Here is a 19241-nt window from a genome sequence, read left to right as displayed (position 1 = left end):
CAATCTTGAATCACCCGTCTCAGGGATTTTTTCATGGGCCACAGCTTATGTAAGGCTTAAGGCAACCCTCGAAGCTCAAACCACAAAGAGCTAGTGAGTTTCGAAGGTCTCCAACCAGTGAGTTTCAAGGTCAACTACGCCTAAAAATCCCCCAACTGAGCCTCGCTGGCTTTGTCTTGATAAGAGCCTTTTCAAGGTAACAATATTCCTAGGATGAGCATGGCAGCAGATTTTCATTGTTGCCAGGCTCTATGCCGCCAGGCTATTGCCATATTTGACTGACTAGCGCTTCCTCTGGGAGCTGTGGTGTTGGTCCACGTCACTGGGATGCTCCGCATTCCCTGGCCGGAAACACTGGCGGTGGCTGACACCAGGATGTATAGCTTTTTGGGGGCTCGCCCTTGGGATCACCCCTTTTCATCGCAAGTGCCGGTTCAAGGGTACTCAGTCTTTTGCTCCGCTCTGCGATGCAGAACAACTGGGCTACACCAACCTGCCCCGTGTGAAGGTGGTGGTGGTGGCCACCTATCTCACCTCACAGGGCCTGGCTGAGAAGTTGTATGCATTCATGGGGCAATTGTGCCAGGCACTGAACACCACAGTGCTTCTGGAAAATTGTAGCTCTGTTGAGCAAACAGGACTCCTTGGTGATGCCCTCTGAGCTCACCAAGTTGAGGATGGCCCTCGACCTTGCTCTTAGTGTGACAACCGCCATATCCCATGTCCTGTCCAGTAGCAGCCTGCGCCGCCACTTGCTTTGTTTGCCTCTGTGGGAACCCTAATGCCTCTGTCAGCTGCTTGAGGATCCTCAACATGCACAATTTATATTCCTGTGCCCCGCCTTGCCACTCACCATGTGTGCGCACAAACTCAACACAATATCAAGAGGCTACACCCCGCAGTTTAAGCGTCCTCCACCACGCTTTGCAGCAATCCTACCCAGGACTGTCCCTCCTCATCGCACCGTGGTGTTGAGGCAGGAAATCAGCGGTGGCAAAGCACGCCATTCAGCCAGTCTCCACAGAGGACAAACACAGGGGGTTCTACAGCTGAACACTATGTGTCGAAGAAGTATGGCAATCTCAGACGTGTCCTAGACCTGAGACACCTGAATGCCTATTTGAAACTACTGCCATTTAGGATGATCCCTCTGCGTCAAATACTGTCCAGTGTCCACCAGCTCCACTCCAAACGCATGATGGCGTACTGACACACAAGAGGCAGGCGGACGTTCAGCTTGTGACGCATGGTCAGTGTGCACCACGACTAGAGGCTGCTAGGTCTTTTCATATAGGCTATGGCCCGCGAAAAAAAATCCCAGAGATTGGAGATTGCAAGAATTACTTCCCATCACGTGCAGTGAACGATTGCACAGGAAGTCGAGTTAGTTTATGTTTGTTTATATTTAAACTTATTAGCAGACACTTTTGTCCAAAACAACATACATAATATTTTAACCAGGGACCAAACCAAACACATCAGAGAGGTAATTCACGCCTACCTTCATCATTTCCCGAGAAACTGCACATACAGTAAGGTTTTGTTTTTGTTTGAGGGACAGGCTGCCCCCACTTTGTTAATTTCCAGTTTTCAGAGCCTGAACTGCTGTTACGTCCCTCTTCTACCCATAAGTGGCGTAGTTTCCATCATGTCCTTTTTGGCTGCTCTGCCTGTTTTCTGTTTTATTATTATCTTCAGGTGTGACCTGTGTGAGGGGTGGAGCTTCTCCCTATATACCTGTGCCTGGCGGTCTGCTTGATGCCTTTTGCCATTTGCGTTGGCCTTGTGCCAAGACCGGGTGCCCTCCATGCTCACTAGGCCGTGTCGTCGTTTTTCTACATTGTTTATTTTCTAGTTGCCCTTAATTTTCCTAATTTGTATTAATATTTTTGTTAATAAATACCCCTAGACTCGAGCCCATTTGACTGTTTTTCAATTTGTGTTGCATCTAGCCTGGCTGGCTGTAACAACTGCCTACAGCAACTGGGCTTTTTTTACAGTGTACTCACAGAATGAGCAGCTAGCAAATCATGAGGAGATGACTGCTGAATGTGTCAAAAATGCTATGGGCTTGAAATCGCCTACAATCGCTGAATGCACCTTTAAAGGGATATTCCACTATTTGGGGAATTACACTCATTTTCCACCTCCCCTTGAGTTAACCAATTGATTTTTACCTTTCTCCAGTTCATTCAGCCGTTCTCTGAGTCTGGCGATACCAGTTTTAGCTCCAGCCTAGCATAGATCATTGAATCTGATTAGACCATTAGCTTCTCACGTGCTAGCATCACGTTTAAAAGTGAATAAGATTTCCGGTAATTTTCCTATTTAAAACTTGTCTCCTCTCAAGTTAGAAAGTGTAATAAGACCAACGGAAAATTAAACGTGCCGATTTTCTAGGCTGATTTGACATGGAACTATACTCTCTCAATTCAGCGTAATAATCAAGGAACACCATGGGCACAGCAGCACAATGATATCATGCAGCACCTGAAAATAGTCCCTGTAGGCTAACTTCCAGCAACAAGGTTGAGCTGTAGCAGACAAATTGGTTAGTGACTGGATTATTACGCCTGAATGAGAGTATAGTGGGATGAGTGTAACTCCCCAAATGGTGAAATATCCCTTTCCTGTTGTCCATCGCCGTCATAACCAAACACTGTTATACTGACAAATATGGTGTTCTGATCCTCAAATTTCAAACCTGACTGCAGGTGCTCCAGCTGAACAGTGTTGGGGTGTGACCTACTCACCTAACAGCATCTGCGTATTGAAGGGTTCATCTGTGGATATTTCCTGCACTTACAAATATCCCAGAGATCAAAACATCACCACAACATTCTGGTTTAATAATACAAAAAACAACCATCAGCCTGAAGACCTACGTTTGGGTAAAGACTATCAAAACCACACAGAGTATCTTGGGATTGAAAAGAATAGTTGCACTCTGAGACTAAAAGACATCAAAGTGAGTCACTCTGGAGAATATGCCTTCAGGTGTTTAACAGAACAGGGAGAGGATTACTCTGGGTTACCTGGAGTCAACATCACTGTTACAGGTTACTGCTTTTACTATTTCGGTACTGAAATGTGTCTACACTCAGAACTGTCTGTATAATACTGTACATCCTCCAGCTCTGCAGGTGTTCATACCTCCTGAAGCAGTGACAGAGGGAAAGAGAGTGACCCTCACCTGTGATACTACCTGTAGACTGAGTAAAGACCCCATCTTCATGTGGTACAGGAATGGACAGCCTGTGACCTATAAACACACAACCAGAGACAACAAGCTGCATCTAAACCCAGTCAGCAGTGAGGATGCAGGCAATTACTCCTGTGCTGTAAAAGGACATGAGAGTCTCTCCTCAACTGCAGTCTTTCTCAATGTGAGATGTAAGTCACTACAGCTGATTATAAATGTGTACAGAACAAGTTTGGTTCAAAACTCACTTGCAAATAAATATGTTCTATAAAAACTGCTGTGCACAATCCTACACATGACTGAAATGTCATTATTTGGCATGTTTGCGTATGCTATTTACCAAAAGGAAACTAACACATGTGTTTTAACAGACTCACCACGGATCACCATCTCACTGTGGATCAGTCCAGGTGAAACAGAAGATGGCAGTTCAGTGACTCTGACCTGCAGCAGTGATGCCAACCCACCAGTGCACAACTACACCTGGTACATGAAGAATGGAACTGCATCTCTTGTTAGGGGCACAGGGGAGAGCATCAGCTTCAATGTGACCTCTGATACCAGTGGACTTTACTACTGTGAGGCACAGAATGAACTAGGCTCTCGGACCTCTAGTGAAGTTGCTGTTCCCCCTAAAGGTCAGTATGGTTTAATAGACATACAAACAAAAGTAAAGCACAGTGTAAAAGTAACACCATTTGACTGTTCATGTTCAACATTATTTTCCATGTCATTATTGTTTCATTGAAAAGTCTTCCCTTTTCCCCAGACCCAGAAGCTGTTGCTATGATGCTGCTGGCTAGTATCACCATATTCATTCTTTCTCTGTTGCTGATACTTGGAATTGTGTACTTGAGGTCATTATGTGACATTTTCTTCCTCTAGTTCTATGAAAAAACAGATATTTACTTTAGGAAAAAAACATTTGTGCTTTTTTCTGAGTGAAAGGTTTTAGTATCTTTATAAATCTACAATTCTGATAATCAACTTGACAAGTGAATGCATTGATTATTTATGATTTAACTCGTACAATCAACTATAAATGCATAATGAGTGTCCTAGTAGCATCTGTTCAAACATGGTTGATTATTTGTAATGCATTTATTGTTTTAGTCTAATTTTACAAATGTGCCTCAAAACTTATTGCATAAAATATCTTGTGTATTGTTGTCCATGTGGTCTAAAAATATGATGGGGGTAAACACATATAGTTAAATGTTTTCATTTGCTGCTTTTTAATGAGATAAAACCTGCACATTTTAAAGATCAAGTCATATGACTTAGACATGATGTTATGAGTTAATATAAGTGAAAATGTACATAATTATGATTTAGACAATTAACAATATTATTCATGTGACAGGAGAACTGGTCATTTCCATGGCTGTGTCGTCAGGAATCATCATAGCCGTGATTGTGGCTCTCCTGCTGGTGTCTCTCAGGTTAGTCTCAGGAGTAACATTTGAACTTTGAGGCACAGTTTTGTAGTGGTGGAGGCATATGAATATCAGGACATAGAAGACCTTTATGTCTTTTACAGTCTTCTTTGTACTGTATATTCAATTTTTATCATTTAAGGCAACACAAAGTTACCTTAAAATAAAGGCTTCCAACAAATTTTGATGCTACACTGACGCCTGGTATCATGTACATGTAACGTTGTCGTGGGTTGGAGCATGGCCCTTTTTGTTGACTTTATACACATTTGATTCCCCTGTAGCACTAAATTGGTATACTAAAAACTGGGTTTGTGTGTGTGTGTGTGTGTGTGTGTGTGTGTGAGTGTGAATGTTTGAAGTAGACTAATGACAAAATGATTCACTAACATCATGTGGAAATTTAAAAAAAGTATGCAAAATCTCCCTCTCTTAATCCTTTACAACAGGGAGTTCATTCTGATGTCCATGATGACACGTACACAGCTCTCAACCCCAGGACCACATCTTCTGAGTATGACACACTGCAGGTAAGTGAAAAGCCTAGACAAACAGGTGAATGAGTATGATTTGTTGAACTTTGAGGCATACAGATTTGTAGTGGCAGGCATATGTGTATCAGGACATAGATGTATTTTATGTCTTTTGTACAGTCTTCTTTGTATTGTATATTTTATCTTATAATTTTTTATATTTTTGTTGACTTTAAGACTAATCTTATTCCACTGTAACACTAAATTGGTACCCAGTGTGGTGAAAATTGAAAAGGGGAATTCCTACACTGGGCTCTATTTTGACGATCTTCTTTGAATTGTATATTTTATTTTTATAATTTAAGGCAACACAAAGTTACCTTAAAATAATGGCTTCCAACTCATTTTGGTGCTACACTGACCTACAACAGGGAGAATCGAGTGTCTGACATTGGTGAGGTGCGTCCAGAATGCCTGGTACAGGAGCATGACTCTTTTTGTTGACTTTAGACAAATTTGATTCCCATGTAGCACTAAATTAGTATACTAAAAACTGGGTATACCCAGTGTGGTGAACATTTACAAAAAGGGGAATCCCTACTTTATGTTGTATGAATTCAGTGTGGATTGGTCATGATGGTTGTCAAATTAAAATGATTGTTTTGTTCTTTTTCTTATTTCCAGGATGTATGCAACATTTGTAGTAGACAAATGTCTGCTCGGTGCTTTTGAACTTGTGTATATATATATATATATGTTACCCTATTGACAATTATAATTATGCAGAATCCCCCTCTCTTAATCCTTTACAGGGGGTCCATTCTGATGTCCATGATGACACGTACACAGCTCCCAACCCCAGGACCACATCCTCTGAGTATGACACTCTGCAGGTAAGTCATTAGACATGAAAAGCCTAGATACAATCACAACCAAACTGTGTGTGTGTGTGTCTCTGTGTGTGTCTACCTATAAAGGATTAAGGCGTTTGTCTTCTGTGTTAACAGAATGTGAGGAGTGGGAGTGACACGTACATGCCTCTCCAGAGAACAGCTCACACCTCAGTGTATGAGACTCTGCAGAGAAGAGAGACGCCCCCTACAGAGATGGAGCTCAAGGATCTCAGTAAGAATTGACAACACCAACCATGATTGTCCATCTCTTACTTGCTGGTATTATAGCCTGACTTTGTCAAGGGATGTCATTATCAATATGTATCTTTTCCCCACCCCCTACAAATTTAACTTGCAAGTTTAACCGGAGCAGTAAGGAGGGGGAGAGAGAGACTATGAGCCACTCCCAGTAGCCTGACTACGCCACCGTGGGCTTAATACCCAGGGACTTCTTTAGGAGAATTTCTAGGGAAGGTTTGACACAAGTTCAAAAGCACCAAGCAGACAATGTGAATTCCAGTCAAATCATAAAAGTTTATTAAATAACCAAAGGGGGTAAAGGGAGGGGCGTATAATACAGGGTCCCACCACCAGGTGACTAGCCTCCCTCAAAGAGGGCCCCACATCTGCCAAACAAACAAATAAAACAGCACCACAAGGGAGCAAAAATACAGTAGGCCTATGCAGACGTTACGGTAGATTATGCAGGCACACCAGGACAAAAGAAATACAAACACACACAAATGACAGCCCGCACCAGACAGGCACTAGAAGCAGTTACAAGAATGAAGCATATGCCACTTATGCCCAGTTCAACGTTACTAATGCAGCAAGCAACATGCAGGCTGACATATGAATGCCAAATAAACCCAAAGAACACAGGCAGACAAAGAAACAAAAAAATTATACAAACAAGCAGACGTAGACACTACGACCACAAAAAGAAACAAAACAGACGCGGACCTTGCTCAAAAACCAGAGATGGCAAAAGTACTCACTTCCTGTACTCAAGTAGAAGTACAAATACTTGTGTTAAAAAATACTCTGGTAAAACTAGAAGTACTGATTTAACTTCTTTACTCAAGTAAAAGTAACAAAGTACAGGCTTGGAAATTTACTTAAAGCAACACTAAAGCACTTTTCCTCTGTCTGTTGCGTTTTGTGTCCACTCTGGTGTCTACGGGGCTCCCGTAGCACAGTAGAGATCGCTACTCCTGTGGGTGTCGGTGCGCTCGTCTTCGGACTGTGAGGATTTCACAGGGTAAAAGAGGAGGTGTGCGTTTTGTGACTACTCTGGTGTCTAAAGGGATTCCCTTTAACACAGTTGAGATCGCTACTCCTGTGTGTAATTGTCTTCGGACTGTGATAATATCACAGGGTAAAAGAGGAAGTATCTTTCAGTGTATGTGTCTCATGCGAGGGCCCCTTTTCAACGGGTTTAGGATGTACGATAGGGTTGACTTGGTTGAGAGGTTTTCTCTATCTGAATCAAATTCCCTAATTTGGGGTTTGGGGGCTAAGGAAGGTGGACTACTTCAGAGTCACTTTCTATCTCTTAGTCGCTGTTCCCTATTCCCTTGGTTCGTACTTCAAAATGTGGTTAACTTCACTAAAAGAGGAAGAAATTCAGAGCTGTATTTGCAAGAGTTGTTTGTCATCAAAATCTGAGAGAGGTCAGAAACTCGATATGGACGTTTGTCTGGCCGTCCAGATTTGAGAGAAAATCAACTACCCTATTATTTGGGGATTCTTGTCAAAATTAAATTAAAGCTCCTTTTTATGACAATTCTTGTAACATATAAGAACTTCAATTGACCACAACGGATCTATAACCATTTAAGTCCTATCTCTAAATACACAGAACATGTCCAAGTTTGGTATTATGTCTTGCCATGAAATATTGGTTCTGCTTTTTTTTTTTTTTTTTAGTTGCCAGTCAGCTTTTTGTTTTGCTGACAAACAGTTTCTTATAGCTGGTACATTATGTTCTTACATTTTGTTCAAAGCACATTTCATTTAGCTTAACACACTTTAAATCTAACACAACCTTTTTTTATCTAAGCAAACGCATTTTATGTTTCAAGTAAATCTTCCTTAAGTCTGAGCAAAACACTAAGTTTTATAAGCAAACTTTCTTTTATGTTTAAGAAATTTTTAGCAAAATTATAACTGGTTATTCTAGCAAAAACAATTTATGCTTTTAATTAAGGAAACACACTTCAATTCTAAGTTTCTAAGTTTTTAAACATTATAAGTCTAACTTGTTTCACACTGGTTGTCTATCATTATCTTGCAGCATTTGCACATTTTTATTTGTTTTAGAGCAAGCTGGATTTAAGCAGTTATATGACTAAAAATCTTTTAATAGTAAATCATGAGTTTGATTATTAATTATCACATCCTCACATTGTAAAGTCACGCTACAGTCGCATGCATGCTATTTGTTTATTTAGCACTGACTTTGCAAATAACATGTCCACAGACACGGCAGAATATGTTGCACGATTTAATGAAAGTATGATGTAGGCTATTGCGACATCAGAAGCAAGTCAAATTTGTAGTTTCTTATGTCTCATTCCATCGAACTATAGATCCGCTACCCGATCTGGCAAACTTACATAGTGCGGTTATAGCCGATAGAGGGCCGCGAAGCGAATGCAGAAGTGCCGTTCACCCTTTTACGAGTTGATGAACCACTGAAACGATTTTTGAAACATTATATTAAGGTACAAAAAACTCTTTGGTGTTGCTTTAAAGTATAAAAGTAAAAGTAGTCTTGTGAATGACAACCATTTTTTATGCAACGGCACCATCAGAAGCAAGTCAAATTTGTAGTTTCTTATGTCTCATTCCATCGAACTATAGATCCGCTACCCGATCTGGCAAACTTACATAGTGCGGTTATAGCCGATAGAGGGCCGCGAAGCGAATGCAGAAGTGCCGTTCACCCTTTTACGAGTTGATGAACCACTGAAACGATTTTTGAAACATTATATTAAGGTACAAAAAACTCTTTGGTGTTGCTTTAAAGTATAAAAGTAAAAGTAGTCTTGTGAATGACAACCATTTTTTATGCAACGGCACCACACAAATGTTACCAGAGTGCAAGAGTGTCAGTCTCTCTTAAAATCTTCCCATAACCTGTTGGGCAATAGGCTCCCCCCCCCCCCCCCCACCCCCAACATTGCACTGCCTACTTCAGAGGGCAGTGTGTTCTTTTGGCCTACCATCAAATGCTGGACATCTTTAGAAAGCTAAGATCCTGTAGTTTCTTAGGAAGCACTGGCAGAGTTACAGAGCCTAGAATATTGTTTTTCTTTCTGCCAGATAACAAGCATCTCTGAATTGACCATATTTTATTTTTCTAAACATAATTGTCATAGTTACATCATGTGGATATGTGTTTTGTTTATGTTGATACATTCTATATTTTAATGAAATTAATATTGTGTGCCAAATTTGTATCAGAAATGTGTTCTTTATTGAGGCAAAGGGCCATGTATGTGTACAGGACCTGATTTGATTTCACCCAAAGTGTAGAGCAGACTGAACCTCTACTGTGAGTGTAAGTGCAATGATTTCCCTGTAATAGTACTACCATCTATTACTGGTGATGGAAGGGATGCCATTATGCATGTAAACATTCTTAGGAACAGCTGGAATTGGGAAAGTACTGTTGGATAAATGCATTTGTGTGCATGTGGCTACATGCTAACACATGATTTTATCTTTAAAAACAGGAACAAGAGAAGTTACTTTATCATGAAAAAGGTTAAACTTGTCTTATGGTCTGAAATGTGTCTTGAGAAAGTTATATTATTAAAATATTTACCACAATATTAATATGGACTCTGCTGCTCTGCTGCTACTATCTTTTGTGTGGTTACTTGCCTAAATATGAGTATATCTCTAAATACATAGCAGAAGTTTCATATTCATAGATTTATGATACCAAATAGATTTTTTGATTTGATTTTTGATAACACTTTTACTCAAAACCTCATAGCCACTCCCACTTATGACTAGGATACAGTACTACGACCTACAACATTTCATATCATGCCAATCCTGCTGATTTTAACATTTCAACACATAAACATTCATCACATACACACCTTCATGCACAGACATATCTATTCATGCATGTACACACGCACGCACACACACACACACACACGCGCGCGCGCGCTCCTCATCCACCCCAATTTTAATCAGATTACAATACGCTACAGGGGACAGATTCTGTCCCCTGTAGTGAATTGTCTTGTCAAATACTGTCTTTATTTGTTTCATGTTTTTTGTGTTCACATGCTCTATCTATAATTTCAATAATCTCAAATACTATTTGTATACTGTATGTTTCATGTCTGTTACACTTAGTTGGGTTTTGTAAGGTTTCTGGGGTCTTGTTAATATGTTTGAAAATTTTAATAAAAAATAATAAAAAAATATTTATATATATTTTTCGCATTGTAGTGTTGCAGGTACACATTCTTAATGCTCAGTGAACAGCATGAGATGTGTTGCTGCCTTCAGTCCAATCTCATTTATTCAACAGAAGTTGTGTTCTTGCTGTTGTGTGTTTGCAGAGCTGAGGATGATGACAGTGTGATGTACAGTACAGTCCACAAACTCTGAGTGGCGAGAGAAGCAGCATACCAGAAATACCCTCAGGTCATCTCAGCTGTCCATTGGAAACTAGAGAACAAAAAGCCTATAGTCCAAGCAAGAAATACTAATCAGTATTTCTGATGTGGTAAAAATGTAAATATTTACAAACATTTTTATTTTCTATTTTGTTGTCATGTAATTGCATTGTCTATAATATTGTATTGAACTTGGGGATATTTTGTCAATAAATGAGTATATATGTAATGATTGATGTAATACCTTTGTTGACCATAGATGGCCTCTTCAACATGTAGCTCTCTCTGGCACACACAGGCCTGGACTGGGGGCCATCCACCTCCTCTGCACTGGTCATGTCATTAACCACAGGGAAGGTTTAGTTTTAAAAGTGATGTTTTATATTTAGATGATGTATCACATCTTTTGTTTTTATGTTTCATTTGTTAATGTGTGAAATTTGCAGTGCTACAATGGGGTTTCTGTTAAATGTTCAAGTGGTAGTCTTCAAGATGATATTTGTTTTATTTTTGATCATGTCTATGTGTTAATAAAAATAGATGTTGAGTGAAACTTACATTGACTTTTTCATCCTTTATTACTGTAAAGAGTTTGAGACGTTTATTTAAACTGTCTGATGTCACCCTGGCAGGCTGACCAGGGTGCCTGTGTGTGTGTGTGTGTGTGTGTGTGTGTGTTTGTGTGTGAAGAAACCCATGTTCCCTTGCTGATTGGAACTGGTTAGTTTACTCTCCATGATTCACTACTAGCCTGCCAGTGGTGAATGTGACATGGAAAATGAAATGCAAGCTTTACTAGCCTAGCTGTCTGTGCGTATCTTTGAAATGCTGACAATTCCTCCTTCAATAGGCTACAAAGTATATACCATGGGTCAGGATTTGAATCTTCTCGGCAAAAATGTTAGTGGAAAGAAGACAGAATTTTTTTTTTTTTTTTTAGTATATCAACAATTCTGATCAGTGGTTTATAGTGTGTTATTGACATTATTGGCATCTCAGTTTGAGATGAAAGTCTGCTGCCATTGCAACCTGTAGCATTCTTCATATGTGTGTGGTTACACACATACACATGAGCTTGTATCCGTGACAACAGACATGGCAGTGGCTTCACATGTGTTTACTGTATGTGTCATCTGTGAAGATACTGTAGCCTACTTGCCTTATAGAAGAGTGACATTTGAAAGAGGATGAGAAGAAGAGGAGAAACACAAAGCTCTTCTTGGGCAAATACAGTCACTCGACACAGTTTCCCTTGAGTGAGTCTCTTGTGTGACGGTAGGTGCATCTGTTCATCCATGTTCATGAAAGTGATGTATTTGTATGTTCATTCTTCTTAACCTCTTTTTTGTAACTTATTTTTGTAACTTATGTAACTGTATGTTTTTTTTTTTACTGTTTTTTAGAAATTCTTATGGTAGCATGTTTGTTTCTGCATATTTGTAAAGTTTCAGCTTCCTGTTTTTGTGAGTCATGTCTGCATGGACTGGTCTGTGCAACTGCATATTGAATCTTAAGGAGGAAATTTCAGTCGCTGATGTCAAATTGACGTTTTTTTTTTGAGAGGTTGTAGACTGTAAGAAACTCTGAATATCTTTCTCCATTGCAGAAAAAAAGAATGTTCCATGTGATTGATACAGCAATGTCTCTTTGTTTGAGTAAATAGCAGTCACAAAGTATGCAGAACTGAGTGCTGTGGGTCTGGAAAACAAGTCATATTTACTATTTAAGACAGGTCCTTGTGTAAATGAATTGGGCTGATAATTCAAATAGGTCTGGTCACATATTGTTTTCTCTATTCTGTATGTTTTTCTGATCCCTTGCCAGAGAGACTTAATGGGCTTTCCCCATTCTCATAATGCAATTGGTAGGTATCGCTCAGTTTGATTCCTGATAGGTATCTGAATAATGGCAGGGTGTAGAAATTATGAAATTTGATTTCATAAGATTACAATTTGGAAGATTATAGGGGCCATATGTTTTGGTGGTTACAACAGTTATTTTGTATCTTGTTTCTAATCTTCTTGGTAAGGCTATTGTAATAATTTACGCAGCACTGCAATCTCTCTTTAGTATATTTCCTAAGCTATCAACCGTTTTCCCTTTTCTTTAATTGGTCAGGGTCCCATAATTAAATTAAATTCATGCATGTGTGCTTTTATAGGCCATGACTTGCTTTGATTATGCGATCGGCCGCAGGTTCATCATATTAGTAAAGGCCTAAAAGGATCAGATACAGTGTGCTCTTTCTGTGGACCTGACACATCCTAGTCTCCACTGCACTTTCCAATGTTCATTTATCTCGGTTTCTTTTCTCATCTTAAAATGTGATATTTAAAGGCATCAACAAGAAACATTCACACAAGAGTCTTATTATTCCAGGGAAAGCGATAATGTGCATTGAAGTCTATGGGCATAGCTCAGAATGTTACCACATATGCTAAGGTCTTGAGTTAGGAATGTGAATTTCGGGCGCGTTTTCATGATCCTCAAACCCTTCTGAACATTTCAGGTACATTTTTAGCATTTTTGAGCATTCCAGTCTGGAGAAAATCGACTTTATATCAGGTGTGCGCCGGTTATTTTTGCCGCTGCTTTTGGCCGGTACGCTCATCAATACGTCATCGACACGCCTCTTTATGCAGACAGGATTCGATCCCCATTTTGCGCCCATAGACATGAACTACGACAAAGTATCTTGCTCCGCCTTAACAATCTTTGATGTCACCAGTTAACATGGACATCAGGATATCAGTAGCTAGGTAGCTAGCTAGTAGACTAGCACTATAGATTAATGATGGTTGATGATGGCATTGAAGTGACTGCTCGTCCCTCTGTGTAGTGGTAGTGCTGATTGCAATGTACATTTTGCCTCCACGAGACTCATGTTCGAAACCCAACAAAACCTTTGTTGTTTTACTTTGACACTTTGCAGTTTGCAGAGCATTTTGTGTGGATAATGCTTAAGCGGACATGCATTATACATGAACCGGTGATTTCCGCGTGTTTTCGGCAAGATCTTTCTTTGTATTCTGTCTCACTGTGGGCTTGTGAAAATGTGGATCTCCCGGTACTCGAGGGGCGGAGGCAGAGCAAATCGCTGTTAACAAGACAGGCAGAGTCTTGTTGAATATTCACGAATTTTATGCAAATATCACAAGTTAAACTGCTCACCATCTAAACTGGAACACCGGCACCTAACCGCATTTTGGCTGTGGGCGGGACTGTGCAGCTCTATTAGACCAGAGACTTTCTAATGTAGAGACACAGCACTCAAAAATGACTCTGTAGAAATGCATGGGGTTAGTTTGTCACGCCAATATGGCCGTTGTCTACACATATCCCACCCCTTCCTCGGCAAAACGTCGACATGTGAATACATTGAGCCAATCATGTGGTGTGATGTGAATACATTGAGCCAATCATATGGTGTGTTGTGAAGACATCGTGCCAATCATGTGTTGTGATCTCGCCGCTGGAGCAAGATTGGAATTGTGAAGCCTTGCGCACGCGCAGTTCGACCCAAAGACTGTGCCCGATGAGTGCCCATAAAACGTTGGTATATGGCCGCCGAGTGGAGGGACTTGTCTAAAAGGACTTTGATTAGACAGACTGAGGTAGGCCAAAGTCCTTTTAGGCAAGTCCCTCTACTCGGCGGCCATATTGCAACGCTTTTTGGGCACTCATCGGGCATCCTATTCGGCAGAAATGCGCGTGCGCAAGGCTTCACAACACCAATCTTGCTCCAGCGCATTGAAAAGCCAAACTACCATGAATATGTAATATAAAAGTCTGAAAGACTGCATCATGGTGGTTAACTACGAGGTCCCAAGATCATCCCGCAGCCCTACATTAACTAAGAACTTGCATTTATCATCTCACTACTTCCTTCTTTCATGCTTGTGTATGTGCGTACACCTATGGAAAATGGGTGAAAATGTATGTGTGGCTTGGATACATTATTATTTATTTAAAGTTATTTATTGAATGCACCGTTACGACTGCTAACCAATTTAGTTTTACTCTCCGCAATGACAACGGAATTCTGATTCTGGTCTTGAATGATTAATTGCAGTTGATCAATTAAAAGGAAGGAAAAATAAAAACGTTAAGTCAACTGGACTAGGACAGTTACCTAGTAGCTGGCATTTAGGAGAGCGAAGCCCAAATATTGATCGAATAAAAGGGGTTAGATTTCCTAATTACTTTTCACCTGTGTACATGAAGAAATGTTATGACAGTACAGAAATCATGTCAACAGGGTTCCTACACATTTTCCATTTCAAAATTCCATACTTTTTCCATACTCAAATGTTCAAACTTCTCGTTAGATTTTTCTGACCATATTCTATACATTGTCAATGGAGTGTTCTACTAGCATTGTGAAAAGCTGTATAATAATGTTTATTATGAACTTGTTAGCCCTCAGAAAACACTTGCCCATGGTTGGATACTTTTCGTTGGGGAAGTGCTGTGTTGGAAGGTGCACTCACATTTGATACAGCATAGCCTACATATGTTGGGAGACTAGTGCACTGCTGGCAGAGGCCTCAGAAATCACCGTAAACAGTATTATTTGCTTGCAAAAACAGTTGATCAGATAGTGCAGTATCCATGTCTTGGTAACTTTTACAAAATCAAAAAAGTCTACCAGTGTTTTAGCCGAAAATAGCAGAGCTACGCAAACAAACCAGTGCACAATGGCATAAGGCACATGCATAGAACAGGGGTTCTCGATTTGGTTTTGGTACCAGGGTCCCCTTGTGGGAGAGATTTTTTTCTGACCCCCATTCAATTGTATTTTGATGATGTGGACTGACAGTTAAGCTACACAACAGTATGAATGCTTCATTATGACCCGAGTGAAGTGATTGGTACTGTAGATGCAATAGTCTGGAAACACAAATATTTCTCCATACCCTTGTTTCTTTTTTCCATACTTATCCAGACCTTGAAATTACTAAAATCAAATTCCATACTGCGTAGGAACCCTGTGTCAAAGACAACTTGGAAATCACTTTTTTAAGGTATTTGGGTGGCTCTTAAAAGAGCCTTTGTTTCAGGGGCTTTAGAGCTAGCAGATTTATTTGGACTTCTCCGTTTTCTTGGGCAACAGAACAGCCTGGATGTTAGGCAGGACACCACCCTGAGCGATGGTCACACCGCCGAGCAGCTTGTTTAACTCCTCGTCGTTACGCACAGCCAGCTGCAGATGGCGGGGAATGATACGGGTCTTCTTGTTGTCACGGGCAGCGTTGCCGGCCAACTCCAGGATCTCAGCAGTCAGGTACTCGAGCACAGCAGCCAAATACACTGGTGCACCAGCTCCGACACGCTGAGCATAGTTGCCTTTGCGCAGCAGCCTGTGCACACGGCCGACGGGGAACTGCAGTCCAGCTCTGGATGAACGAGTCTTGGCCTTAGCTCTGGCCTTGCCGCCGGTTTTACCTCTTCCGCTCATGTTCGTAGTAAGTGTTGAGAGCTCGTCTGATTACTGAAATGGTCGACCACGGCCAGTCATGTCTTAATATCACATACCAGCTCGGGACTACTCGGTGCCTCAGTGGCTGAGAACAGAATGCTGAGAGCCAATCAACGTGCAGCTCGCTGCAGGACATCAACTTGAGTTCTATTTGGCGCGTATTCCCATTCGCATTCCTACCTCCCTTTCAGTGTATCAGCTCAAAAAACGTAATGCATAACACAGTAGAGATATCCCAGTTTAAGTCACAGCAAAGTTTTCAGAAGTTCACTTTAATGGTCATAGTAAATCAACAAAGCTTCGCGTGGTAACTTATAATGTAGCAAACTGTTTCAGCTTTTGGATAGGCTACTTTGTGATACACTGTACATTGTTACAATGTAACAAATTGAAGTGGTTGTGTGTTGCAACATTTTGGATACTTTGTATTGTTTGGGAGCAAGAGGGCATTATGAGTTATAAGTTAATTGATTAGAAGCAACTGATGCATGAGCAAAGGGGCATGCTTTATGTATATATTTAAATTTGAATTCATGATCTATTAGTTCATTACCCATACTGTTAATTACCACTCACTGTTTAAATTTCCCTCTGGGCCAGTGGATTTTGGACTAATTCATTTGGTCAATCAAATCACGCAGTGGGAGATTTGTGAAAGTTATAGAAAGCTAATCGGTCGTTGTGAACGTACACACTCAAAGCGAGTATGTTTATATACGAGCAAGCACTGCTGGAATAAACGCATTCACAGAACTTTTGGGTGGCTCTTAAAAGAGCCTTTTTGTAAACGTGTTGAAAACGCAACATTTACTTCTTCTTGGGTGCAGCCTTTTTGGGTTTAGCAGCTTTAGGCTTGGCCGCCTTGGGTTTTGCTGCCTTGGCTTTCTTGGGGCTCTTTGCTGCCTTCTTAGGTGCAGCGGGCTTCTTAGCCTTCTTCGGGCTCTTCGTTGCCTTTTTCGGCGTGGCGGGCTTCTTGGCTGCTTTCTTCGGAGACTTTTTGACGGCCGCCGGCTTCTTGGCTGCTGCCTTCTTGGGCTTCTTGGCAGCGGCAGGTTTCTTCGCTGCTGGCTTCTTAGCTTTAGGAGCTGCCTTCTTTGCAGGCTTCTTTTCCACCACCTTGTTCAGCTTGAATGAACCGGAGGCACCAGTTCCCTTGGTCTGGATCAGAGTTCCCTTGGTGACCAAACTCTTGATGGCCACCTTGACACGAGCGTTGTTCTTTTCCACATCGTACCCACCAGCCGCCAAAGCCTTCTTCAGCGCAGCAAGAGAGACTCCTTTCTTCTCTTTGGAGGCAGAGATAGCCTTGACGACGAGCTCGCCTACACTTGGTCCAGTTTTCTTGGGCCGTGGCGCCTTCTTCTTGGGGGCCTTTGCTGGGGCCGCAGCGGGGACTGGAGCAGCTTCTGCCATTATATGTTTTCCGCTCAATCAACTTCTGAGAACTGACAGAAAGTATGACGATAGGAGCCTGTGGGCTGGTTTTAAAATAAGCATGAGAACCATTTAGACTCAGCAGATTGAGAGCTCTCCCGGGTTGTCTGTGACGATATCACTTGTGTTTTCTACAAGCACTTTTTGTAACAAATATGAGTAGCGATACGACATTGATCAACAAGACGATGTCTGTTGTGAAGAGCACAGCCTACACTTTAAAGTTGAATATATAGGGTCATATGTGGGTCTGTATCCTTTTTGCAACGAACTGTGAACTTTTGACGTCTAGATGGAGAGGTTGAAGTCAGTCTTGTTTTTGTGAGGAAAACGTGTACATAATGATAGTAAAACCGTGCAATGCATCAACAAAAAAGTGGCACAGACCAAGAGATGAGCCTCAGTAACACATAAAAGCAGTGACAATGTCGTTTTTGCCAATGTGTACTTTACAAACGGGAGCTTTTTGGACAAAGCGAAACACAGTTGACAACAGCGAAGCACAGTTGACACAGTGACTGAGGCGATTCTTTGAACCATCTGCTGTTAGTGATAGCAGGGGCATTTCACAATTGCATTTTCCTTGTGGATTATGAGTAGGCCTAGGTAATCTATTTAGATTTTAGGTAACATCTTGTACTAAATTGTTGAAATATCATTGTTCCTCTCTATGTGAAAGCAGCTTTGGTTTGGATGACATATCTGAATGTTTTTTTTCTCCATATTTATTAAAGGTTGTTCATAGTTGCCATTAAAATAACAGCCTTTAGATAAAGCCTTTGATTTTTATCTAATTGCACAACTTGTTACAGTTTTTTCTGATTGCTTAAGCACATTTTTTGTAACTATGGCTTTTTTTGCAAAACTCTACACACAAATAGGAAAACCTTTCAACCAATCAGCAAAACATTGTAGTTCTCTTGCAAAAGCTAACACACCTTGCTTAACTCTTCACACCTTTGGAAAAATGGTGTTTTTGTATCAAACAGTAAAGACAAACCATCACAATAATAAGCACATAATGTGCCAACTACACACTGATGGTATGAATAAAAAACACATCTGGCTTTTGCGTTCTCTGTGCACAAGGTAGACTATGTCAGTTTGATGTCATAATTTTGTCATAGTTCTGTAAACATACAGGGATCCAAACTTTGGTGTTTATTTACACACATCAAAACAAACACAAGTGTGTGTTTTCCAAGTCAAAACACAAAATAGCAATTTCACTGAGACAAAAAAAATTAGTCTACATTGTGTTGTCTCTCAAAATTTCGTCTACATCACATGCAATGTCCTAGTCCAAGGCACCGGGGAAAATATATTCTGGAATATCCAGGCCTATATCCAATCCAATATCCAGTATCCCCACATGTAGACTGATTTTTTTGCCTAAAAGGGCTATTTCTTCCTCTTCCCCCTGACCCTCGTCCTCCTCTTGCTCCTCCTTGTCCTCTTCCTCTAACTTCACCTCCTTGTCCTTGTCATCCTCTCCCTCTCACTTCTTCACCTCCGCGTCCTCTTCCTCCTCTTCTTCCTCCTACTTCTTCACCTCCACGTCCTATTCTTCGGCCTCCTCTAATTCTATACTCTTCCTGCTCCCTCCATTGTACATGACCTGTGGCTTATTTATAGTGGTTAGGCTGATTGCAAAGTGAGCTAATTATCTAAAACAGTT

At 40.8% G+C, this 19241-nt stretch overlaps 3 protein-coding genes across 6 annotated transcripts in view; 1 reads left to right on the top strand and 2 right to left on the bottom strand.

Annotated features, from left to right (window-relative positions):
• Positions 1-11133, top strand: part of LOC143131191 (sialoadhesin-like) — a 38302-nt gene extending 27169 nt beyond the window's left edge. For 2 of the 4 annotated variants that reach the window (XM_076290665.1, XM_076290653.1), the window contains 9 exons: positions 2715-3059; positions 3136-3393; positions 3574-3840; positions 3972-4059; positions 4566-4644; positions 5088-5168; positions 5924-6004; positions 6119-6236; positions 10594-11133. In XM_076290665.1, coding sequence (XP_076146780.1) covers positions 2715-3059; positions 3136-3393; positions 3574-3840; positions 3972-4059; positions 4566-4644; positions 5088-5168; positions 5924-6004; positions 6119-6236; positions 10594-10616 — 1340 coding nt within the window. In that variant the 3' untranslated portion in view covers positions 10617-11133. The remainder of the gene's footprint in view (positions 1-2714; positions 3060-3135; positions 3394-3573; positions 3841-3971; positions 4060-4565; positions 4645-5087; positions 5169-5923; positions 6005-6118; positions 6237-10593) is intronic. The other 2 variants (XR_012988052.1, XM_076290674.1) reach the window with 2 other exon arrangements.
• Positions 11134-15730: 4597 nt separating this feature from the next.
• LOC143119310 (histone H2A) lies at positions 15731-16108 on the bottom strand. Its single transcript, XM_076280730.1, has one exon. It carries the CDS (start codon positions 16106-16108, stop codon positions 15731-15733), a length of 378 nt encoding a protein of 125 aa, XP_076136845.1.
• Positions 16109-16936: 828 nt separating this feature from the next.
• LOC143130978 (histone H1-like) lies at positions 16937-17542 on the bottom strand. The gene has a single exon (XM_076290308.1). The coding sequence runs from the start codon at positions 17540-17542 to the stop codon at positions 16937-16939; it is 606 nt and encodes a 201-aa protein (XP_076146423.1).
• Positions 17543-19241: the final 1699 nt, after the last annotated feature.

The sequence above is a fragment of the Alosa pseudoharengus genome, unplaced genomic scaffold (assembly GCF_046254945.1).
Source record: "Alosa pseudoharengus isolate Yale_2024_CS ecotype anadromous, Long Island Sound unplaced genomic scaffold, YU_APseudo_1.1 YU_APseudo_1.1_scf_1, whole genome shotgun sequence".
Classification (NCBI taxonomy): Eukaryota; Metazoa; Chordata; class Actinopteri; order Clupeiformes; family Clupeidae; genus Alosa; species Alosa pseudoharengus.
Note: the sequence above shows the minus strand (reverse complement) of the source record. Positions and strands in the feature narration are given on the sequence as shown.